Source organism: Ursus americanus, chromosome 6 (assembly GCF_024610735.1).
Source record: "Ursus americanus isolate L20-20 chromosome 6, mUrsAme1.1.p, whole genome shotgun sequence".
Taxonomy (NCBI): Eukaryota; Metazoa; Chordata; class Mammalia; order Carnivora; family Ursidae; genus Ursus; species Ursus americanus.
Genome location: NC_142132.1, coordinates 30,848,377 through 30,874,528, shown reverse-complemented (window position 1 = coordinate 30,874,528; position 26,152 = coordinate 30,848,377). Strand labels below are relative to the sequence as shown.

The 26,152-nt window shown below is 46.8% G+C and overlaps 1 protein-coding gene across 1 annotated transcript in view; it reads right to left on the bottom strand.

Annotated features, from left to right (window-relative positions):
• Positions 1–26,152, bottom strand: part of TLL2 (tolloid like 2) — a 120,290-nt gene that overhangs the window by 28,929 nt on the left and 65,209 nt on the right. Inside the window, exons 5-10 of the mRNA XM_045785077.2 lie at positions 24,106–24,223; positions 19,635–19,813; positions 18,570–18,675; positions 10,830–10,954; positions 8,387–8,502; positions 3,272–3,374 (exon numbers count right to left, since the gene is read on the bottom strand). Coding sequence (XP_045641033.2) covers positions 3,272–3,374; positions 8,387–8,502; positions 10,830–10,954; positions 18,570–18,675; positions 19,635–19,813; positions 24,106–24,223 — 747 coding nt within the window. The remainder of the gene's footprint in view (positions 1–3,271; positions 3,375–8,386; positions 8,503–10,829; positions 10,955–18,569; positions 18,676–19,634; positions 19,814–24,105; positions 24,224–26,152) is intronic.

Genomic DNA, 26,152 nt, shown 5'->3' with positions numbered 1-26,152 from the left:
GAAAATATGCAATGCACAGTTTTTCAGAGCAAGATGCATACTTTCACAATCCGCCCTAATCCGCTCTCCCTCCTGCCAAAGGGGCATTGACCTGCCTCCTCCCAGCAGATTTCATGGCACTGACCCCTCCCAGGGACCAGCTCGGCCCACACAATGCACTTGTTCCAAACACAAAAGTGCACTAACAACTGCATTTGGAAACATCAGAGCAGGGCCAAATAGTTGGCAAAGGAGAATTCCCGCAAACGAAGAATGACGGTTACAGGCACTGGGCCATGCCTTGGCTGCGGCACACTCATCAGCACACACACACACACACACACACACACACACTGCAAAAGTGTGTAAAATATGAGTCCCCCCCCCCAAAAAAAACCACACAAAACCCACACAAAACAAACCATCACTGACAACAACATCTCATTGATGAAAGTATAGCCAGAGACACAGGATCTGCAGTGAGAAAATTCTTGTTTCAAGTTCAGGAAAAGGGAATCACTGGAAATGCCTCTGGCTGTGCCCACTCTCAGAAGTGTGTCTCGGCCCTCTCTGGGGAACTTCAGTTACCGAGAGCTTCCTTCCCCTGAGCCCTTTGAGTCGACCACATTCCTCGGGGGGCAGTTGGGGTTGCCAGATTTCACAAATAGAAATGCAGGAAGGCCAGTTACATTTGAATTTCAGAAAAACAGTGAATCATGCATTTTATCTGACAGTCCTACCAGGATACCCTTCTCAGATGCAGCAGTCTCCACTCCCCACGACCAGGACATCTGAGTTCTGGTCTGATCTCAGCCACTGGCTGGCTATGTGGACAGAGCGAGTTGGTCCACTCTTGGAGACTATGTTCTCCTGGTGACTTTAAGACCCCTGCCAGGTCGAGGGGTCCATGATTGCACGTTGTCATTGAAACTCCTCCCACACAGCCCCTTGTATTAGTTTAATTATAAAATACTACCTGAATGCCTTATAAAAGATGTAGAACAATCCAGAAGCATACAAACCAAACTACCCAGCTGCCCACCACCTCTGTGCTCCCTTTCTCAGCGGTAACCAGCTTCAGTTGTTTGATGAGCACCCTACGGTCCCCCTTCTACATATATGGTGCTAAACGGGTACCCATGCACATACATTTACCAATAAGCAGGCTCATTCCCTGACCCGGCTCACGGGGATTCTGATTCGGTAGTCTCCCCGGGATCTGTATTTAGAGAAATCTTCCCGGCAGATGCTGATGTCCAGCCAGTCTCAGGAATGCAGCCCTCAGTCTGTCTGCCACACCCAACCAGTACTACCCCTAAAGCCATGCCTCCTTCTGGCTCCTAGCATGCACTGTGTCTGCCCACATGAGACAGGAAGCAGAAATCCAGGGCAGGCAGCCTCCACCTCGCCATCAGGTAACCAAACCCATTTGTCCTACAGCATACATGCTCCTGTCTGTGCTTGGCTTACTGACCAGGACGGCAAACTACCCCACTGATGATGGTGGTAAGCTGGTACCCCACTCACAGCCTGCTATGGCTGCTTTCCTGAGCGTGAGTGGACACAAATTCCTAGCCGTTTGTACCTCTAGGAATTTAAACTCACGGTCCTCTGGACAGAAGGGGCTTATGTGCTATTCCCAATGAAAGCTGACCTGGCTGAGACCCGTGGCCATACAGAGCTTAATATCTGCCAGGCCCCCTCAGGTTCAGCCAGACCCTCCATCCCTATCTCTTCTGACCTACCCGGAATCTGACTTGAAGTCAGGCTCGGTCTGGCCATGGAACCCCCCAGCTTAACTCTCTCCCTCTCCTGTTTCCATCTCTAGTCTGCTGTCCCGAGACGGCAGCTCACTCCCAGGCCGGCTAGTCACAGCATAACCGGTGTGGCTTTTCTGCCCATATGAGGATATGCCAGGGACAAAGATCTCACTGAGGACTTGGACTGGTGAAGCTGGAAGCCCAGACTACTACTGCTCTAAAAATGAGGACAATCCACTATCAGCCAAAACCCTTCCATCGGGCTCCTCGTAAATCTGCATTCCTGTCTGGCTCCACCATTGCTATTCCTGAGCCAAAGGAGTCCCTGTGTCCGTTCCCAGGACACCGTGCCATTGGTTCTCTATACATTCATCTTTTTGGGTCACCCACGGGAAATCACTCTTCTGGTGACCAATCCCGAATGAACTGACTTTTCTCCTTATGCCACCGGCCCAGTGCCTCATATGAGTTCATGCACTGGGCATCTCCCAGAAAGGGTCCATGCTTATTGTAGAAAAATTAGAAAATAGAGCTAAACCAAGAAAAACGGAATAAAAAAATTTTTAAGAGAGAGAGAGAGCATTTGGGGGGGGGGGGGAGGTGCAGAGGGAGAAGGAGAATTCTTGAGCAGACTCCATCCCTCGAGCAGAGCCTGACATAGGGCTCGATCTCCTGACTCTGAGATCATGACCTGAGCCAAAATCAAGAATTGGACATCTAACCGACTGAGCCACCCAGGTGCCCCCAGAATAAATTTTTTAAAAAAATACTCCATCATCCTGAAATAACCACTATATGTTATTTATTTATGTTTATAATTCTACTTGATATTTATACTGTAGATCACAAAGTGGTTTCTTCCAGTTGAATCCAACCTGTATACGTTTTAAGTAATTTTGTTTAGAGTAATTCTGGTCAGGACAGTCACTGTTCACTTTGCCACACTCCCCACCCCTCCTCTGTTTATTACGACAACCCCATCGCCTTCATGTATGCCCTATGTCTGAGGGCCTCTGAGTTTGCAAAGCCTGCAAACTACGCGTATACATGTATTTTTATTAAAATGGAATTCAACTGCATGTTCTATTTTGTAACACCTTTTTGCGTGACAACGTACAGGAACACCTTTCTGTATCAATAAGTAGTCACCTCCAACTTTATTTTTAGTGGCCGGACAGTTTTCCCCTGGAAAGGTGTATCCCAATTTTTTCAGCGAACCCCTACTGTTGAACATTTAAACCGTTTTCCATTTTCCCTGCTCCAGTGAACATCCCCATAGCTAGAACTTTGCACACTTCCTTAATTGGTTCCTTAGGATACATTCCAAGAAGCAGAATTACTGGGTTGAAGGGCAGTCTCCGTCTTAAAAGCTTTTAACATGTGTTGCCAAATGGAGTGTTTGGAGTTTTACAATGACACTGGCCCTTGAGAGCTTCCTGTGACTGCTGTCAGGACGGGCCCTTCCATGCATTAACGGCATCACACAGAACGGCTCATCGCCCCTCTCTCAAGGCTTTCGCAAGTCAACTCACCCAAGAGGGGGGCTTTTCTCCAGTAACCATCCCGGACCTCCACATAGTCGTACCAGCACAGGCGGCTTTTAAACAAATCCATGGATGTGAAGTTGAGGACGATCTGTAATGAGTGACCGTAAAGTGAGTTTTGGCAGCAGAGCCCGAGGAGTTTTGAAGACACATCTTGCATGCTTGTGTTCTCACATTACCTCTTAGCATACAGAGCTCTCAGGCCACAGTAGGAGCGTCCTCGCAAAGACATGCTCACAGGAAACCTTGTGACATTAAATAATAAACCTTAAGCAGGATGGGGAGTAAACAGAGGAGATGGGTCCTCTAGTTCTGTCTGGGGAATAACTTGAGCTTTTGAAGTCACTGGGTGGTTTATAGAAAACAGGATGCATTAAGAAGATGGGCTGGGATGCATTGAGCCTGGGGATTTAGAAGGAGGTAAGGGGTCAGTGAAGTTCAGAGATACGAAAAGATCTTATAACATCATCAATCATTCCAAAGGGCCTGGGGTTAGCCTGAGTGCATCTGAGCACCACGGTGATCAGTGTCCCCTCGGCCATGACCTCACTGCTCTGAGACGTGGTGTTTCCAACAGCCTTCCCATAGTTAGTCTGTTCATTCGTTCATTCATGCATTCATTCACCTCACCACTGTTAGTTGACCACCTACCATGTGCCCATCTGTGTTGGCCAGTTGAGAAAGATCAGCAAGATAAGGTTCTTGCCTTTAGGGAGCTCAGAGAACACAGATGTGTCAGGCCAGTTAGAACACTCGAATAAATGCTGGAAAGAGGGGGCTGCACAGGAAGGGAATCCTGCAGCCCCAAGGAGGGGGAAATAGATGCTGCAGGATACTGAGGAAGGCTTCTCAGAAGAGATAGCATTTAACCTCAGGGGAACAGGGGCCCAGTGGGCAGAGACACAGGGCAAGAGGGCGTTTTGGTGAGAGGGACTGACATGAGCTTGGGCAAGGAGAGTCTGGGGAACCGTGTAGGTTGTGCTGTGTGTGTCTGGAATGGGGAGGCAGGGGGGTGAAGAGGAGTGAAGGCTGGGAAGCTGGGGGTTCAGATGGACTAGGAAGGAATGAGGCCATTCAGTAGATGCCCCTGCCCATAAACCGTGGAGGGGGCTGGGTGACCCTGTGGACTTTGCACACAGGTACTGCTCCCACAAACCTGCTACCCTTCAGCTTGGGGCATCCCTGGCAGATGACCCAGAGCAGAGTTCGGGCATCCCTCCTTCATCCCGCCCATCAAGCCCTGCCATGAAGGGTGCCCACGCCATGTCTGCCATGCTCGGCATGTCTCTGCTTCATCCTTTCTCCGCTCTCTTCACTCACCAGGGGCCCACTGAAGGCAGCCCTGCCTGGCCACTGCAGCTCTGACCCTGGGCCTTATCCCATTCAGGGCCCCTGCCCTGAGCCAGCTCATCTCTCTCCCCTGTCCACTGGCCACTTCCTTCTGCATTCAGGCAGCCCCAGGTCCCTCTGCCTCTAAGCAAAGCCTCAGGCTGGAAGGTTCTGGTGTCTTCCCAGCCAGATCGAAAGGACTGTTACTCGTTTGTCCCGTTCTTCATGGCTCCTCTGCTTTGAACCTCCTCTTTCTGGGCTTCAGCACACCTATCCTCTCTCTGCTGCTCTCTGGCTGGCTCCTGTCCTCCCTGCTCCCCAGTGACTGTGAGGGCTCCTCAACACAGCAGCATTTCCCTTCCAGCTTCCCTATATGCAGGTGACACCAGTCACCGGGGTGCAGCCCCTTGCTGTCATCTCTACTTCGCCCCTATTGTTTATCCCCAATGCTGACAGACTTCCTTCCCTTAAGATGTCTGTGTCCCCTGCTGCAAACCAGTCTGGCTGCCCCTTCAGCAGCCCTGTCTGCATTGTTCCTGCTGAGATGATTCCTGAACTCCTCCCTGCCATGCCCTTGCCCCTTCTGTGCACTAGGGCTCCTAGATCAATCTTGCACTTCCATCTCATGTTCGTCAAACCCCTCCTATGCTCAGAAAACTTCAGTGGCTCCCCCTGCCCCTATCTCACAAATTAAACTCTCTGCTTACCTTCCAGAGCCTCCAGCATCCATCCCATGTGACCTTATTTCCCCATGTATCCTGAGGGACCCGTGCTAACGGGAGCTTCCCCAGGCCCAGCTCCAGTGCCCTCTGTCTCCACCCCGAGTCCTTCTCTGACTGCCCGAACGGTCCCTTGTTGGGACCCCCTCCTCACCCTCTTCTAGTGACTGCAGGGCAGGTGTTTTTAGAGTCAGGCAGATCTGGATTTCTCAGCTCTACCCCTTACTGGCTCTGAGCTCTTACTACCACTCACTCGCCCGCTCGGATGTTTAGTTTCCTTCTCTGCGGAACAACACGCACACCGTTGGGTTATTGATGGGCTGCACGAGAAACTGTATATTGAGGGTATCATGCTATGTCTGATGCATAATAGGCACTCAATAAATGCAATTTAAACAAATCAAGCCACACTGAGTGTACACTTAGTGCTCCACAAACCGACACACTAAGTGCTCTTCACAGGCTCCCCGTCTTAATTAGCATTGAGTGTGCCCACCCCTTCCTTTGGGCCGATCACACCAATGTTCAGGTCTCAGGCCAAGCAGCACCTTCTTCCACAAAGCCCTCTGATCTCCTATGAAATGAAGAGGGAGGACAGAAAATAATAGGCCAGCTCACCTCCTGTGTTGTACAGTGTGTGTGTACGCGTGTGTGTGTGAGATGTCACTCTTCTTTCAAACTAGACCCGTGGTTCTCAACCCTGCTTGTGGATTAGTAACACCTCAAAAGTGTAAAAAGTAATACTGGGCCAAGCAAATGCCCCTCCTTCAATGAAATCAGACTCTCTAGAGGTAAGGGGTGGGGAACCCTAACAAAACTCTAAATCTCTTGAAGATAGGGATTGTAAATTAGATGTCTTTTGTATCTCCCACAGTGCTCACATTCAGCCAGAAGGGCTCAGTCATATTAACTAGCTGGTTGCAAGATAATTCTTTAGCTTTTCAAATTTTCAGAAAGAAAATGTTATTACAACTTCCTTAGTAACACATTCATGATCGAAATGAATGGGATAATTATTTAGGCTAATTATTTTAAATATGTTAGGGAACCATAAAGACCATAGGAGAAGAGGTGATAAACAAAAGGTGATACTTGAAGCAATCAAGTTTGCTAATTACTAGCAGCTCTGGGGAAGGCTGGGTGAAGCAGAAATGGAAATAATTGGTATAGGAATTTCAATGATGTATATTCTCCCTGACCCCCAGTTAGCAATAATAATTAAGGTTTGGTGAATCTTACGCAGTTCAAACATATCACATAGCCTCTGCCATGTGGGGCAATTCAACAATTTAGGGATTGCTAGAACACTTCCTCTTCCTCCTCCTTCTTCCTGCCTCCCTCTCATTAATGCCTCCAGCAGGCACAGAGATAGCAGCTGCCCCCAAGGAAGACAAGCCTGGAGTTCCTCAGGCTCAAGATGACAGCCATGCTGTCATAAATGCTTCGACCCAGAGGAAGAGTTGCATGTGGGTGCTGTGTGTTACCACATGCATACATGACCATGTGGTTGTGAATGCATGTTCAATGCCTATTAGCCTGACCCCTTTGTGAAATAACATGGGATTGATGGCTAAGCATCCAGGTTTTCACCTGGGTTCAGATCCCAACTTTGCAATACACTGAGTAGCCTTAGGCAAGTCCGTTTCCTTACCTGAAAAATTAATGTGCTAATAGCACCTATCACATGAAGTTCTGAGGATTAAAAGAGATAATCCATATAATATGCTGACTACTACCCAGACCATAGAAAACATGTAAATTTTTAACAGTTATGAATTAGGAATACCTGACGGTTGACTACAGGCACCCAAAAATCCATCACCCCCATGGTCCCTCAGCTGCAGGTTTTTCACTTGGCCACTTGTCCATTCACATGCCCATTCAACAAACACTTTTTGTGTGACTATGTGCCATGGGCTATGTTGGATACTGGAGATCTAGGGGGGAACAGTCCCTGTCCTCAATGAGTTTAGGGTCAGCCAAATAAACCAGCAGTCATGATATTGTGAGACAAGCCATGGCAGGGATGACTGTAGGAAGCCTCACCCAAGGGATAGAGGGGGCATCTCAAAGACAGCAGCGTCTAGTCTGAAGAACCCTTGGATTTGAAGGGAGGTGTGAAAACACACACACACACACACACACACACACACACACACACACACACACACACATTTTAGGAGTGCGGCAGCCCCAGGTCCCAGTTCTATATTTTACTGTGAATTTTGGCAATTTTTTGAATGTCTGAGCCTCAAATTCCTAACCCATATAATGGATGTGAAGAGATGCGTCCTGCGGTAGAGTTGAGAACACACCACCCTTGGACCAGGACTAAAGAAGCAGCTACCTTGGCTCAGTTCCAGAGGGAATCTGCAGGGAATCATGGAATCTTCAGACCCAAAGGATTGTGCTCACCCAGAGCTTGCATAGCTCCTAGACCTCACTCCAGGTGCCCAGGATGTTGGAGCTCCTGTCCCAATGGTCCTGAGCCCACTTCCAGAGCATGCAGAGATCAGTGCCCTGAATCTACCCTCCCAGAGGTAGACAGCCCATCTAACCAGTCCACTTCTACTGGAGGACTAGCTCTCTGCAAGGTGGGAGAGTAGGCTGGAGGTTCGCTATTGGTGTTCCTGAGATGGAATGTGGGGCTGAGAAGGAGGAGCCAGCTGTGGGTTGGGGGCTAATTGCCCCACATGGCTACCTTCCAGAGCAACACTCTGAGGGGTCAAGGAATTCTAAATTGGATCCTTGCCTTCCAAGGCATTCTGATGGCGTATTACTCAAGGAAGAAGGATAGAGCCTACTTTGTTTTACAAGCTGTGAGCTTGATTTATCATTCACATGGACATTTTGCTTCTAGGCCTCCATTGGTATGATACTGGTTGAAAGTCCAGAAATAATGTCAAGCACGCTAGCACAGCACACGGCGGCTGGCACACAGTGGGTGCTCACAGCACAACAGCTGTTTTTACTACTACTAACAATAGTACAATCTCCCACACCTTACCCAACTCAAAGAAAGCTATGTCACTCCCTGAGGTGGTTTCACACCTACCTTTTCCCCTGGCGTGACCGATATCCTCCAGACACAGTGGGAGTAAGAAGGGTAGCCATTTGGGAAACCAGGTGCAGAAAAGTTTCCTGTTGTGTCCTGCAGGGTCTCCCCACACGCTGCACAAGGAAAACAACCACTGTGATTCCGGCAGAGACGCTCCCCACCTAAGCAGCACCCTGCACCAGGCTGCTGAGCAAGCAACAGCCCTTGACCAGCCGAAGCCCTCGGGATGCATCAGTGAGAAGCATGTCAGGGAGAATGACAATTCTTTCTGGCTAATAAAAGTGAAAATAGGACCTGGGCACCAAAAAGTAATACCCAAGGGCTTCTTCTGAGGCTCTCAGGATTGAGCATGGCCTCAAATATGGTGGGCAAGTTTCCCAGCCTTGCTGGGCCTTAGTTCTCTTGTCTGTAAAATGGGCAGGAGCTGCCCGAAGGGGGAATGACATGGATCAGCTCAGTGCTTGGCACACAGGGAGCACTCCACACATAGTGGCCATTATAATTACGACTAGTAATATCTGTGGCAGTGACCACAGAAAAGTACAAGTGGGTGAAGCAACAAGACAAAGGAAACACTTGGAAACTCATTTCATTAGAAACTCATTAGTTTGAATCTTGCCTCTTTTTCTGCTACCTGTCTCTGCTACCAAATAAACAGTCAAGAAAACACAAAAATGACCAGAGGTATGGGAAGCTGGAACACTTTGCAGAAGGCTATTCCGCCCTTGAATGTCTGAGGGTTGCCTGTTGTAAGTCTAGAACCTAGTCCTTATGTATGTGAAAAATATTTCCTCTAATTTGTCCTTAAAAATAAATTTAAAAAAAAGAGGTACCCATATGAGTAAGCATAGGAGCTACAAGCTCCTTACCTCCTGACCCCCCGGGACCCAGACCCCAAAGACAAAGACGTTGGTTTGCTGCATGCCCCTCCCCTCACGGGTCACCCCCCAAGTGTGGGAAGCAAGCATCCTTACCCATATCTACCTACATGCAATTCAACCTCCACTCGGCAACGGCCCTGCCTTTAGTTACGACTTGAAATTACTGAAAGCTGCAGTTTGTGAGCTGCAGGAAGGAATAGCTGGAGAGCGGCCCGTCATCAGCCTCAGGAAATCCTGGATGTTGGGGCTTCAATATCATGTTACCGAACAACTGCCAGGCATCATGAGGATTATGCCTGGCAGTCAACACCCCCAAGGGTTCCATGGAAATTATTTTAGAATAATCATCAACATTCTACAAGGATAGATACATTACTATATGGCTCCATGGTATTTACCAGCTGCCTCCAATCCTTTGGGGAAGTAAGAGGCATATACATTATAACTAAATAAATACTATGGCATTTCCCAGAGAATGCTATAAGGTTTCTCTTTCAATTCAGCAAGGTTATATGATATGTGTGTCCTGCATTTCAGCCCTAACACGCCCCCACATGACTAATAGCTAGATGGACATATTTCCTAGAGTTTTGTGATGGACCAAACCCCACAGAGTCCTTTGTATGCTCTGTGATCCCACTTAGTAGGGCCTAGATTTTCTAAGATGGCCCCTATTTCCCATGATCAAACTGTGTGTCTGCTCTGGGGTTTGGAAAATGTTACTGGACCTGTGGGTAATGAATTTCCTTCTTCTTCCCCACACTACTGAACTGTGTTCTCTCCCATCAGGGTAAACCCCGGCTGCTGTAACTAACGCTTCGCACTGAAGCTCAACAGCTTAAGGGGCCAACATCAGCTCCCTCCCAAGGCAGCAGGTTGGGGGGAAGATGATGCTGATGTCAAGGGGACGGAAGGCAAAGAGGGCACATTCAAAGGGAGGGGGCTCGTGGGTAGGTGGAGAAGCAGACGTCTCCTCAGACCCCAGGGTATTGTCCAGGCTCCGAGGGCAGATTTCTAGCCAATGACCAACACCTTGTACGGCTAGGAAAGCCCCAAGACCATCGGAACAACCTCCTTTACCGCACTGAGGATTTAGGAGGCTGACTCCCATCCCTCTAAAACCACTCTCCTGCATTCACGGTCTTCCCGCAAAACCTTTGGTTTTTGTTTCGCCAAACCCACATCTCCTCCTCCCACAGGAAGGGGAGGGGCTTTCATGGTTGTGGGGTACACACTGCATTGGGCCTCTGTTCTTTGTTGCTCCTCTATGGCTTCTTCCTCTTTGGAATATCAGAGCTGTGCCAGAGAATTCCGAAGATTCCCACAAATGAAGCTGTGAGCTCCCAGATCTATTCTTTGTGTCACTACCGGCAATGACCTCCCCCATTTGGGCCCCTATACTGTCTAAAACTTTCCCGAGAGCAGCACGCCAGAAATTACAGCAGCTGATTCAGGTCCCCCAGGCTGCTTTCCCGGCGAGGAGGCAAGTTTACAAAGGGTGGCTGAGTCACGCTCTGTGGGGGCCACCAAGGCTCCGGGGCTCCCCAGGATTCGGTTACCTGGGCACTTGTACAGCTTCCTGGCTTGAGCTATGTCTCCCTGACTGAGCCGCACGCGCTGGCCAATGGTTGGCCTGATGCCATTGTCGTCTCGGCGGGGGAGGATGGTGTCCAAGAAAACTCCTCTACAGGAAGAAAAGAGAGAGAACGGAGAAAGAAGAGTCAAGGCTGTCCGGCTGGCCATGCTGGGATGTACAGTCTTTATTTCCTTGCCCATAACCACATCGACCTCCCTAGTCCTTGGGCTGCTTCTCCGCAGACCCGTAGGACCAAAGAGCTTGGCTTCACTCGTCCTGGCATCGGGGCATTCCATTTCAGGAGCTGCCTACTCACTTCCGATGGGAAAATGACTCTGCCAGGTTTGCCAGTCTGCTCTAGCCCACTGGCCTGGGGGCTTCCTCACTGATGTGCACTGAGTATTACCACAAAGCCCCTGACAGGCCCAGGCCACAGGCCCCAGGCCGCCGCATCGTACAACTGTGGGGAGCACCAGTCAGAGAGACTTAGGTGTGCGTGGAGCCCCCCAGAGTTGTGCAACGGGCACCACTGAGCACGGATAAGTCTTGGAGAGGCTCCAGAGAGCACCTGGGAGCCAGCACAGTGTGAGGCTCTCAGGGGCTGGTTAGTAGGTGCTGGCTGATGGGTTGATGGATAATGGGAATTGGGGTTTGGGGGGCCTTTCTGGCAATGGGGATGATCAGATGGAAAGTGAGATGAATGCAGAGAGCAAAGGGTAACTGAGAGAGCCCCTGGTCAAGAGATTTCCATGTACAGCCTGGCTCTGCCACCTGGGTGAGTTCGGACAAGCCCCTTCCCTTCCCTGAGCCTCAGTTTACATCTCTAACAGTAAGAGAGTGGCCTGGACACTTAGCAGTCCCTTCCAGCTCTAACATCTTATTCTATTCCCACATGAAGGAAATCGAAAACGACCAAAACAGAGGATCAGATAGCAGGCTGCCCAGCTGCACACCTCCATGATGTGGGCCTGATGGACCCCTGCCTGAGCATCCGACTCTGCCTCCAGACCCCCGATGCGGAGCCTCTCCTGGTAGGGAGGGCCTCCCTCCAAACCAGCTCCTTCTCCAGTTACCTGTTTCTTCCCTCCCTTCTTAACCAGGTTTCCAGAAAGAACTGTTTCCATTCTGTCTGGCTGCCCACCTCCGATTCACTCCTCAATGCCACTGCAGTCAGACTGCACTGCAATGATTAGCAGTCACCAACTGACTGACGACTCGAATGGACACCTGTCAACCCCCACCTGCCCTCTCTGACAGCACTGACACTGTGCTGCTCCTTCCTCCCCCAGACTCTCTTCCCCTGGCTCCCAGGGCACCACTGTCTCTGAGCAGCAAGTGAACGTCCACTTCTGCTTCCCCCTCTGGGCTCTTCCTGGAGTTTGTGCCTTCTTCCTCCTCTCCTGCTCCATCAGCTTCTCTGGGTTTTAGCCACCATGGAAAGGTTCACAGAGAATTCTCTGATTCTGACCCCCAGAAACACCTGCTAAGCCCCAGATGCCTGGTGACCCCTCTACTGCACTGTCCCCTGGGTCTCATATCCATGCTCATCCCATGAACCTTGCCTCCCAAGACGGAATCCAAAGGCACCATGGCACCTTCTGTCGTGCCTTGAATCCATGCCCTCCTCCTCGTTCCAGAGCACTGCCTTAGCTCAGACAGCATCCCCTTCCTGAGTTCTTCCCGGTAGCTTCTTCAGTGGCCTCCCTCCCTGTAGCCTCAGCCAGCCCTGTGCTGCCCCCTCTAACACTGCAACGGGACAGTCCAGAAATGCAAGGGCAGGCTTGTGTCCTCTCTGCTTAGAAGCCTCCACTGATCTCCGACCACCACCTGGATCCCCAGGCCCTTGGCTCACTGGCCTCTGCCTTCCTCTCCAGCCACTTCCGACACCTCCACCCCACTTGGTATCTTGAGCAATGCCAATCTTCTGCTAGCCCCAAACATGCCCTTACACAGGCTGTCCTCCGCTGAGGCTGCACACTGCCCATCTTCTTGTCCACTAGCAAACTCCTGTTCATTCACCGAAACCCCATCAGAGGGCCTTCCCTCTTAACAGTCTTCTTAAGCCCTTTTTGTCCCTCCCATCTTGAGTTATTCATTCCTTTCTCTGGGCTATCCCTGGGCCTTATCCAGTCTCTTCTCATACTCCAGTGTCTTTGTTGAAGGATGAAGGTATGTGTCTCTGTGCTAAATAGTAAGTTCCTCAAGCAGAGAGACGAAAGACCTTCATCTCTATGCCCTCTATGACCTCCAGGGACTGGAGCATAAAAGGTCAAGAAATGCTTTCTGAATTAAATTATGTAACCAAGGTAGGGCAGTGTCTTCAAAAAATCTTGCAAAGTAATGCATACCCGAAGGAAATGTGAAAATGCACGTTACCTGTATATTAGCTGCACTGTCCTCTCTCCTCTCTCTCTCTCTCAAACATTTCCTTTCCCCTAAACTCTGCACTACCTTGGAAAACACATTATCCCTATTTCTTGCTGGTTACATGTTTGATTATCTTTCTGGTTTGGCATATACTTTTTCTAAGTCAGACTCCAAGCTTTCGTTCCCATGGAAGCACACAGGAGCCTAGATCATCTGCCGATTTCCTTGAGGCATCCCTATCCCTAGACTTTAACCAGCTGGCTTGTCTTTCTCTAATTCCTGTTGCCTCATCTATGGGTCCAGAGCCTTCTAGAGAAACTTGAGTGGAATCCTTGGTTTCCCTCACTGACTTTGCCAAGTTTTAAACCACAAGTAATGACTCTCCATAAAACTCTGAATTCAATCACCTACTAAATCTAAGAAGGGGCCCTTCTGCCCTAACATAAAATGTGTCCATTTGTAATTATTTTCTTGATTCCCCTGAGGGAAGAAATTTTGCTGCACAAAATGTAAAACTCACCACAATCTCTTAGCAACCCCGGCCAGCCAACCCCGCTGAAGCCCACGGCACACAGGGAACTCTGCCAGGGGCATGCCGTGGGGATGCCATGCTTATTAGGGCTTCCTCCCCAAAGGTGAGGAAAAAGCCTGCAGAGTTTAAGTGTCTCTCCCAGAGTACAGAGCTAGTCGTGGAGAGCCAGCCCTGGAACCCAGGCAGGCCTGGAGCCCATCTCCCTCCCTTCCTCCTTCCAGCCAGGGTTTCCCACTGCCCAAGAAATAGTCGGCTTTAATGTGGGAGACTTCAAACACCGAAACAGCACGAACAACATCAGCCCTCACTCAGACAGCTTTTGGGGGGTGGGACTCCCTCCCCAACTTGTCCCTGAGCTGCCAGCAAGGCGGAGGGCTCTGGAAGATATTTACTACAAGAGGTGTCCCTTGCGTGAACTGCTGCAGTGACACCCTCTTATGTAGGACAACTCTTAGCACTGACATTCAGCTAAACCAAGAAAGGCTTTGGCAGATGCTCTAGGGAATAAAGCTGTCAGCTCTGAGCTCTCCAAACAAAGACGCCCCTGTACCCCAGAACTGTCTCCTCAGCTCCTGGACCCTTGCCCAGTGAAACCTGCAAAGACATCACTCCCCACAGCCTGGGTCCAACCAAAGGGGAGGAGGGAGGGCCTGTAGGAAACTAGAAAATGAAGTTGGAAGGAGACAGATCAATTGTAAAGACACACGAAGATTTAGTTTCCCATCAGCAGGAAGGGCACATGTCTCCAGATGAGCAAATGTTCTACAGGCCACTTTTCTCTTCAACAGACTCAAAGACGATGTGCAGCCTAGCTCCAGGGCATGTGTGGCCGGGAGTAATGACATGGAGTTAGAGGGTGCGACACTTGACAAAAAGTGGGCCGGGAAAGACCATCCTAATAAGGAGGCTGTTGATAAATGTCCCACTGAACAAAGTAGTTTCCTGAAAATCCATGCAGACAATTGGCAGAAAGGACAATGAAGTTATCTACTCACCACAAAATAGAGTTGCCAGAATTGTTCCAAACTCTGGGGCAGGGGTAAGCAAGTAGCTGTGGTAGAGTGTTAAAATAATGAATTGCGCCTCCTATTGTCCACATTCTTGGCCTTGCACCTTGCTCTGGCCAATGGAATGAGACAGAAAGTGATATCCTGCAAGTTCCAGAGCCTGGGTCTTAAGAGTCTTGCAGCCTCCCAGCTTGTCCTGTCGGAACTCTGAGTCCCCATGCAGTGAAGAGTCCAGTCTAGCCTGCCAGAGGATGAGGCCAGGGAGGAGAACTGCGGGGCCCCCTGGTGGACGGGCAGCACATGGACCACATGTGGTGCTGGCCATCCTGGACTTCTCGCGCCAGTGGCGCTGCCACATGACTATGGCCATGGAAATGATCCCAGGCAAAATCAGAGAATGAACCGGAATGACCCACAATGTCACAAAAAATAAGTTGTTGTGAGCCATTAGTTTGGGGGTATACTGTTCTGTAGCACTGATGACATCATGGTGGCAGAAGGAGACATCTGCCTCCCTTCAAGGCCTACAGGGGAGCTGCTGTGCTCCTACCCGGCTGCCCATAGCACCCATGTGCTGTCCGCTCACCCATCTCCCTCTGAGGGGTTCTGGGTACTCCTGATGGGGAGCTATTATTTCAGGGGTTTGGTCCATGGGCTTCCGCTGGTCTGTGCTGATAAACCGCTCCATGTTGACAACAGTGTTAATAATGATTATCTCCTTGAGGGACAAAAGGGATGGCATTCTGAGCTAGAGGTCACAGGAAAAAAATAAAGATTTCTTTTTCTTTTCTTTTTTTTTTTTTTCTAAAGATTTTATTTATTCGACAGAGATAGAGACAGCCAGCGAGAGAGGGAACACAAGCAGGGGGAGTGGGAGAGGAAAAGCAGGCTCATAGCAGAAGAGCCTGATGTGGGGCTTGATCCCAGATCGCCAGGATCACGCCCTGAGCTGAAGGCAGACGCTCAACCGCTGTGCCACCCAGGTGCCCCAAGATTTCTTTTTCTTAAAAGAAAAACAAGAAAAGTGGGTGCCCGGCTGGCTCAGTTGGTGGAGAATGCAACTCTTGATCTCGGGATTGTGAGTTCGAGCCCCACATGGGGTGTAGAGATGACTTAAATAAAACCTTAGGGTGCCTCCATCCGTTAAGTGTCCAACTCTCGATCTCAGTTCAAGTCTGGATCTTGGGTTTGTGTGTTTAAGCCCCATGTTGGGTTCCATGCTGGGGGTGGAGCCTACTTAACCCCCCGTCCCCCAAAAAAACACAAGAAAATAAATGCTGGTGCCAGAAGACACTATCTGCATTCTTTCTCTGGCCTCTGGTTTCAGAGCTTTTCATAGTAATTGGCACCCAGCGGGCACCAGAGAGGCAGTGCAGTTCCTACAGCCCATTGGAAGTAATTTATCGCCAATCCCCTGCACAGGAGATGCCTGTAGATTCTCCTTATGAGGTGACACCGCATCTGCGGATATGTGGACAGAAATGCATGAGGATAGTGGAAATTTCTTCCCTCACCTAGCCCACAGCATTGCCCTGTCTCCTTTGATTCATTCATCGATTTATTCATTTAAGAAATATTCATTGAACATCTACTCTGTGCCAGGCACCATGGTAGGTGCTGGAAACTAGAAGAGGATGCCCTCAAAGATCTCAGTCTAGGGAGAGAGGGATGTAACAGATAAATAGGAGAGGATGAATTTATAATAATAATTAACAGACAAATTATAAAGCAATACGAAGAGTTAGGACAGCTATGGAAACAAGACCCAAAGTACAACCTTATCACTTGGTCCGACTTGACAGTGATTCTCTACAAAATCAATACTTTGTCCCTACTTAGCAGCCTCCAACCCCTGGGCTGATGTGGTGTGACCCACACCTTTCCTACACCATTTTCCAAACCCGTGAGTCAGCCCAGCACCCACAGCCAAGCATCCCGCTCTGACCTCTACTGGGTGGGATCTCATTCTGCACCCCCGCCTTGTTTCTTGAGACGCCCCCGGAGACCCCCAGGGTAGATCCTCCAAAGTCTCTGTTTCCCAGTGTAGAAGAGGAAGCCTCAAATGTCCACGTGGCAATGAAGGCGACCCCGTCTGTCAGTGCCTCACCCATCTGCACCAGATTAAGAAATCACAACAGGAAATGTTCGAGCTGGAAGGGGCTCAGAGAACATCTAGTCCAGGCCTCTCATGAGGAGACTGATGCCCAGAGAGTTGGAGATTTGACCCAGCACAAAGCTATCCTGATTACTGTCTACACCTTCCTCAGTAGCACAGTGTGTGAGAGCGCTAGGACTGGAACCCTGTCTTTGACTCTCAATTCAGTGGTCTCTTCATTACATGTGCCCCCTGTATTCTCTGATAAGGAGCCAGGGAAGAGTAATGAGAACAGGGTCAGTCAGTCCCATGCCAGTTGTTCAAAGATGCTGACTTTGACAAAACTCCACCCATTAGAGCTCTGGAGAGATCCGCCTGGGTGCGTGCAGGATGGAAATCACAGCTAAATCAGCTGCATGGTCAGAGGGACAGCACCCCTCTCCCTCTGCAACTGAGAACTTGGGATGTGGTTTGGAGGATCTCTCCCCCAGTTCTGTGACCTCATCAACAGCATGCTTCCAGGAGCCCTACCCAAGAGCCAATGAGCCCTGGGTACACAGTTCCCCATTCACTCCCAAGAGTGGTGTGTCTCCTGAAAGAGTGGTTTCTTTTGATCTTTACGGACATAGCAACTCATGAAATGGATCGTTTCCGTCTTTGCTATAACTGCTAAGAAGCACAGGCAGGATTTGCTGCCAATCCCACCAAAATGTACATGACTTTATGGCATGTATTCTGAATAGTCAGTTGATTCCAAGCTTCAGTGTAGCTCTCTACCCTTACTTTCCCCTCCCCATCCTCAAGTTTCCTCATTTATTTGTTTCTTGTTTGTCCCATGTATACACTGGGACCCATTTCAAATCTTTTTTTTTTCAGTGATCAAATAGATAAATAAAAAGCAAACAAGCTAGTTTTAAGAGGAAACTGAGAAGAAAGTGTGAAGAGAGAAAATATTTGCCCTGTGTCTCCTCTAACTCAAGGGTGGAGAGACCCACAACACTGGGACTAGTGAGAGAAAACTTCTTTATACAAAACATTCATATGGTCTAGAAGGAAGGGCAATTTTGGAAATACTTAACACCCAGTCCAGCACAGCAATAACTCATCAAAACAGATCCTGCCGATGCCAGCTGTAAATCACCGGCCTGGCCATACTTGGGTACACCGGCTACCATCAAGCGTGACCAGAAGGCAGGAAACCTGGATCTTTGTTCTCACTCCGACCCCAGCTACCTGTGTGCCCTCAAGCTGGCTGGAGCCTCATTTTTTTCACCTCAAAAATGAATCCATGATTTACAACCCTCCCAGCTCTCATACAGTCTAGCTGCCAATAAACCACACCTCTTTAAGAGAATCGGTAAGTGCCACCAGGCTTACATCAAGGACGTGCTTTAGAAGGCTCCCCCACCCCCTGGAAATTTAACACAGAGCCCCTAAGTTATTATCCCGGCCAACCTCTCGATAATTTCCCCTTTCCAGTTTGCTGCTTGTGACATTAGGGCATGATGGAACACCAGCTTCACAATGGGATTCAATCTTATTAGCGGGAACCTGATTAGATTATATTTCACTGCAGCCCAGAGGCCACTGTATTTCAAGGACAGACAGGCCAACTGTGCGAGGAGCATGCAGAGACCCACTCTCCGCAGACCTCCAGGAATCCGACCCACGCCTGCGGCAGCCACAATAAAACACAGATGAGGCAGAAGCATAGATTCCGACCTTGAGAAGGTGTTCCGGGCGTAGTGCATGATGCTGTCAAAGTCGTACGTCTCTCCCAGAGAGCTCACTTCCCCAGCTTCCATTTTTAAGAAATTATACTCCTGACCTGTGACACAACACTCTGTTAAGGCCTTTGAAAACCAAGGCAGGTACCTGAAAGGAGGCAGAGGGGGAGAAGGAGGGCCCATAGCAACTTCTGAGAGCTCGGTTGGCCCAATCAAATAGCAGGGTTGTGGTGGTTCTCGTTTTTAACAGACTGGAAATGTGAAACTTCGAACAGCCCTAGGTTCTCCCAACCCCACCACCCAATGACCCCTCCCCAAGTGCCACTGGAAACCGTTATACTAAGTTTGTAGACAGGCTCGTTATCGATCTGATTGCTCAGAAACTTAAAAAACAAATAAATCTCTCATGTTGCTACTGAAAGAAAAATCAAAGAGTTAAGTTCAATCCCAAATAATTCACAATTCAGACTCTCGGAAGCATTTTAAGGCAACCAAATTATTCGGTCAGCTACTTTCATGCTCATTATGGACTTCTATATAAAATTATTTAACATGAGAAGTTTGGGGGTTTTTTGTTTTGTTTTGTTTTAATTTGGACACTCTATCTGCCTCGGGGCAGAACATTCCCAGGCAGAAATACTGCATTTACATGGACTCGTGTCCTAATTGTATTTCAGCTTCAAAAAGACGTGCTGCTGAAGTCAGCAAAAGGGACTCTTATAAAAGCAACCAGGAGAACTCCTTTTTTGGCTTCTCAGCTTTGATGCTGCAACAAGGTTCCGGTCCATTCTGTTCCTGTTAGGAACATTGCCCTTCACAACGTGAAAAGTCATTCATTCCTGCTGTAACCTACAAGCTATGGCAAGAACACCTCCCAGGAAGGGCCATAGATGACAGTGGCAGTGCTCATGACAAACGCCTGCAGGATAGGGTCACTGCCTCCTTAATTAACACATGAGCATTGGTTGGCTCCCTGAAACCCCTCTCCTTCACACCTGTCTGCCCCGGTGGGTGCCACCCTCCTGGCCGGTGGCTTCCAGACTCCATACTGGTTCCTTACCTGGTTGGATGTTTTCTCTGATGATGGTGACATGCTGGTCTCTGTCTGGCCGGGTGTGTTCATGCCAGAACCCAACCACGTGGCCCAACTCATGCGCTACAATGCCAAACTTGTCACAGTTTTTCCCAATGGATATGGCCTGCGGGCCTCCTCCTCGGCGCCCAACATAGGAACAACAGCTGGACAGTTGCAGAAATACCAGATCAGCAGGTCAGAGAATAGGAAGAGTCTAATGCCCTCCCCAATGTGTGTGTGTGTAAAAGAAACAGACTTTCAGAGCTGAAAGCACTTTCATTGTCCAAGTTCCCTACCAATACAGAAATTCCCTTTGGCGCCTGGATGGCTCAGTCGGTTAAGCATCTGCCTTCAGCTTAGGTCATGATCCCAGGGTCCTGGGATCGAGTTCTGCATTGGGGCTCCCAGCTCGGTGGGGCGCCTGCTTCTCCTCTCCCTCTGCCTGTTGCTCTGTCTACTTGTGCTCTCTCTCTATCAAATAAATAAATAAAATCTTTAAAAAAAATGGTTCGCCATTTTGGTGGTCATGGATCCACTGGAGAACCCAAAGCAAGATAAGGCCTAGATTCCTGAAATAAAGCGCATACCCTTTCCAATCCCTGTACCTCCAAGTGCCCTGCTGGGTCATCTTGAATGACAAGGAAAAGCGATAATGAAAGGTGTCAGCTGAGTTTCTGTAAAGCATGAGTCTCAGTACCCTCATCAGAGGAGCCTTGGAAATGATTCCCCTTCTGGGTACAATTATTTTTTCAAATAACATTTATTCCTAATATATTATTATATATTATTCCTAATACTGAAAGGTATAAGAAAAAAAATTAAAATGGTCCACAATCCCACCACCTTTATCACCCAGATAACCTCTATCAAACATTAAAAAAATACATGATCAGGGGCACCTGGTGTCTCAGTTGGCTAAATGCCCTGACTCTTGGTTTTAGTTCAGGTCGTGATCGCAGAGTCGTGAGATCAAGCCCCACGTCAGGCTCCACACTCAGCGTGGAGTCTGCTCGAGATTCTCTCTGTCCCTCTGCCCCTTCCCCTATTCTCTCTCTCTCTCAAATAAATAAGTCTTTAAAAGAAATACATGTTCAAAAGTTTGAAGTATTAAGTCTCTCACCCCTCTGATCTCTTCATCTAAAGATAACCATTGTTAATAGAGTCTTGGGCACCCTTCAGAAAAATTAGATATACATATTTTTTTAATTACCAAATGCTCTATGTACACTGTCCTTCATTTTTACCTTTTTACTTCCTTGATTTTGAGATCTTTTTATAACAGCGCATATAGACCATTCTTTTCAAAGTAACATAGTACTAAATTTCATTTAATCAGGCTCCTATTAGTGTACATTCAGGTTGATTCTAATTTTTACTATTTAAACAAAGCCTCATGAGAGAGGAAGAGAAAACAAACAAACAAATAACAACAAGCAAAACAAAGAAATGGTTGGACTCTTGTTCATGGCAGGGTAAATTCCTAGGCGTTGGGATTGATAGAGAAAGGGGTATACGCATTTGAGATTTCAGTAGACACTACCAAATTGCAAACATATGTCTACTTATATGCCCACTAATAATATATTTAAGAGCCTTATTTCCCCACAACCTGGCCAACACTGGTTTTATCAAGTTCTTTTTGTCAACTGGTAGGTGAAAAATGGTATTGCACTATATCGGGATTGGACAGTTTTCCATGTTTTATATGACATTTGTATTTTTCTTTCTTGTGAACTATGTGATCCCATCATCTCCCTATGTTCTCTTGAGGTCCATCTTTTTATTATTGATACGTAAGAACGCTTTGTGAATTTCTCACTTTATTTCTCATTTGGGTTTTTGTTTGTTTGTTTATGTGTTGTTTTGGTTTTGTTTTCACCATATAGAATTTTAAAATTTCAATGTAGGTAATGTCTTCATTTTCTTATGTCCTGCTTAGAAAGGGCAACTCTAGGCCAAGAGATTATAAGTAAAATCCACTCTTGTTTCTTCTAATACTTTTTAAATTTCTTTTTTCATTTATTTTCTTTCTTTTTCCTTTTAAAAATGTTTACATCTTTGATTCAGCTAGAATCATGTTGATGTTAAGAAGTGAGGTAGGAATCCAGCTTTATTTTTTTCACAACGACCTCTCTACCCCAATATTAAAGTATCCCAAATGACTAACTCAGCTTTCTCTCACTCATTTAAAATGCTACCTAAATTTGTGTATAGGTATATTCATTTTAGACTCCTTTGTTACCTTCCAAATGGTCTTATTATCATCTTCACTTGCATTTTAAACCCTAGATGTTTAAATAGACCATCAGACCTCTTCCCATAATCCCCACCCTACTTCCATCCCTCTGTCCCTGTGCTCTCTGTCTCTCTCTCTCTCCACCCTCCTCTCTTTCTCTCCCTCTCTCTCTGCCTCTGCTTCTGTCTCTCTCCTTTTCTGTTGGTTATTTCTACATGGTCATTCCTCCAGATAAACTCTAGTATCATTTGTTTAAGTTCTAAAAACATATATACACATATACTTACATATACATAAATGTAGATGTTTAATCACAATGGCTTGCATTTATGGGTTATTTTAGGGAGTTCTGACATCTTTAGTATGTTGAGCATCCCGATACCAGGAAGTGGTAAGCATTTCCATTTTTACTTTATTTTTTTAGGTTTCCTTAGAATTTTAGCATTATCTTCCTACAGGTCTGGCATATTTTTGCAATTTTATTAAGTTTATTCTTAGATATATTATTTATTATGTTTCTATTAAAGTGATATTTTCCCTCATTATAAAAGCCTATCAAATTATTTCATTATAAGGAAATTAATTTTTTGTTTATTACATTTGTAATCAGTCACCTTAACAGGGTCTCCTTTTGTTTCTAATAGTTTCTCAACTGCTTTTGCGGTTTTGGGTACATGTCACATTAACTTCAAACAATGTAAACATTGCCTTATTCCTGCCGATACTCACTATGTGTATTTCCTTCTCTTATCTAATTATGTTAGCTACCATTCCCCAAAATGTGTAAAATAATTGTGGTGATCATGAACATCTTCGACTTATTCCTGATATATATGTATATATTCATATATTCGTATGTATATATTATGAATCTATATATATATATTCATAAAGATTTATGACTTATGACATATGCAGCTTTAGCCATATCTCTTCACCTTAGAATTGTAGGGCTTTTATTATCTAGATATCTTGTAATATTAATCCTGATTTCTTTATGACCTAAGAGTTGTACAAACAAAAAAATGGAGCTTTTAACTTGCTAAGTAATGCAGGGGTGTTTATTCTACTTTCTTGTTATGACGTCCAGTCTCATTGCTTTGCAATCAGAGAATATGTTAATGCTATTTCTGCCTTTGAGAGTCCACTGAGGTGTTCTTCATGCTTAATAGATGGACAATGTCTATAAATGTTCAATACACACTTAAAAAGAAAAGATGTGTTATCAGATTGCAGAATCTGATAGACCCATTGGATCAACTCTATTAGTTATATTTTTCTAATCCTCTATAAATCTCTACTTATTTTTTGGTGAACTTGACATTGATCTCCTTGGGTTGACAGAAATGAAATAAAGTTGCCTGCTGGTGGTGTTTCTGTTGATTTCCCCTTGAATTCCCTGGGGCTGGTTTTATGACTCTGAATGCTATGCTGTTTGGTGCATGAAGATTTATGACGGTTATATTCTCACTGTAGCTTGGACTCTTTCTCATTATAAAGTGTCTCACCTTTTTTTAAAAACACTTTCTGACTTTAAAAACAAAACAAAACAGGAATGAAACAAAAAAAGGCCTTGTCTATAACTAAAATTATGATCCCAACGTTTTGTTGTTGTTAGCGTTTGCCTGTGTGCCTTCTTTCCTCTTTCATTCTCTTCAGTAGTCATTTTATGCATATGCTATGTAGTTGGGTTGAAGTAGTTGAACCAGTATGGGAAACTTTGTCTTTCAGTAGGACAGTACATCACACTTACATTTCCTGGCATAACAGATAAGTTTAGTTATAATGCACGCATCTTCTTGTTTATATTTTCTGGAGGAAGTCTGTTAGCCCATGGAGACGATAAAATTACATGCAGAATTTTTGCATAAATGTATATCTGTCATGAGGAAGCCATAGCTTTGTCAGATTCTCAGCAGGATTGCTGACCTCCAATTGGTTCAGACCCACTTCTCCACATGAAACACCCCCAATTCCTTCAATCGCTCCCATGACAGAAGATCCAGACCCCTAGCCTTTCTAGAGTCTTCTTCATGACCCGCCTACTTTGTCACTGGATTGTGAGTTCACTGGGGGGAGGGGAGTTTCTGACAAACCCTAGGCTATTATTTATCACAACTCTTTGGAAATACTTGGTTTTACAGAGAAAATACAGCACTCGTGAGCCATCAGATTTGTCTGGCTCTGACTGTGCTTGTGGCCTTGCTCGTGCGTACTTACCCACAGGTTCTATAACTGAACACGATAAAGCTCTCCTCATCGGTCCTTTCTATGAAGGTCACACAGGTGTGCTTCTCCCAGTGTCTCATGGCCTGCTTAAAAATGGCCCTCTGGCTTCCTGAAATGACAGGGCAGGTCTCGTCACTGCCCCGATGGACTGATGGGTCCATGCCTCCCTCAGATGCCATAAGGCATGCTGACTTACAACGATGCTTGTTCCCATGAGCGCTGGGTGACCCAGAAAAGAAATGCACTAGGAATAAGGATTTCCCTTGCGAAGAATGTAACTTTCCTGAATTACCAAAACTCAGAGAGGAAGAGTGTGTGAATGGAAAAGAGCGTAAACATAGATTTTCAGAATATCCCAGGCTCTCCAGCTTTTCCTTTGAATGGAGAGTACTTTTTCTAAACTTACACACACACACACACACACACACACACACACACACACACAGACCTTACCCAGATTATTCAACTTGAAAAGTTTAGGCTTTTGAAGCGGCTCACCAGCACTGCACTCTGCAGCCTTATTTTATTTTATATCTACAGAAGCGTGGGCCCATATGCTCTAAAAATTTGTTTTCATGTACATTCATGCTACTTTTGCATGGGGCTGCAGTGTTTTCTGGTGGATCCTTGAGCCTCATTTTCTACAAGGCCTTTGAAAACGGGTGGATTTCATACTTTCTCTGAACATGTCTTCATATTTCCTTAAGTGGAAATGTGTTGAAAAACAGAACAATACGTCTGGGAGCAAGAACAGAGTAGTTGTAAGCTCTGGCTAATAGTTACTTACAGTCAATAAGTATTCTTTAAAAGAAAAAAAATCTATCAATCTGAGATAAAGAGAACTATTTTGATTTTGCTAGAAACAATGAGAAGGATCTAGAAAAATAGTTGTTTGGGGAATACAAAAGACAGTTGGGGGTGGGGTCTGAGTTCTAGAATGACCTCGTTGCCAAAAACAAACAAAGCACTGGGGAGGCTTCCATCATAGTCTGGAAGACATGGGTGTGAGGTCATATGGTCCCCAAAAACATACATACAGAATAAAGAGTAACTGAGCTGTCCATTTTTTTTTTTTTACGTCTTGATATTTTTTAGTTTAAATCGTTTATAGCTCATTCACCTAAACAGCAATCCCATTCATTACAGAACAACAAAACCACCAATGTTAAGAAAGTTTTCTATATAAAATTAGTTAACTTTGATGAAGGTTATATAAATCTTTGGTCAGAAAAGCACACCAGATCTGAAAGAACGTGGTTAAGCGCCAGGGAACAAAAGTGAGTAGCTGGTTAAAATTCCAGTGTTTCAATTCTTTAGGCACACTGCTTTCTCTCCTAGCAGGACTAGGAGCTCCTTGAGGGCAGGTGAAGTCTTGGTCATCTTTTTATCACCAGCACCTAATCAAGTATCCAGCACGAGAAAGCCCTGGGTTGATGGCATGGGAGTGATGCCGCCTGGGGGAGACAGAAGGGAAGGCCTGGAGGCGCTCCATGCTCTCGGCCAGCTCCCAGGTCCTCTCGTCCACATCTTCACAGCGCCTTTACTCATCAGTGGTTTTCCGTGGCTTGGGGACATCTGCCTCATCAACTGCCTCTCATAGAAGCCACAGAGCCGCAGAGACGAGGCAGACTTGTGCACGCGGTCAGAATTGAGAGCCTGGAAGAGGCAGCTCTCTGTGGCTTTTCACTGAGGCATTCGACTAACACTGGCCACAGGCCTGCGGTGGGCATAACTGTTGACCATCTACTACGCGCCCCTGCACTATTCTAGGTGTTGGAGGTATAGGAACGAAAACAAGACAGAAAAAAAAGGATCCCTGCACCCACAGTGCTTGGGCAGAGACAAAAAACAGGCATAACAAAAATAAAAGTCAAAGCATTTCAGGTAATGGGAAGTACTGTAAGACTAGAAGAAAGTGGGGTGCTGAGAGCAAGTGGCCAGTGGGGATATCGGGGGTATCAGGGAGGCAAAGAAGACCTTTCTGGGGACATGTCATCTGATCTGAGATGGCAGTGATAAGAAGAAGCCATGAGAAGGT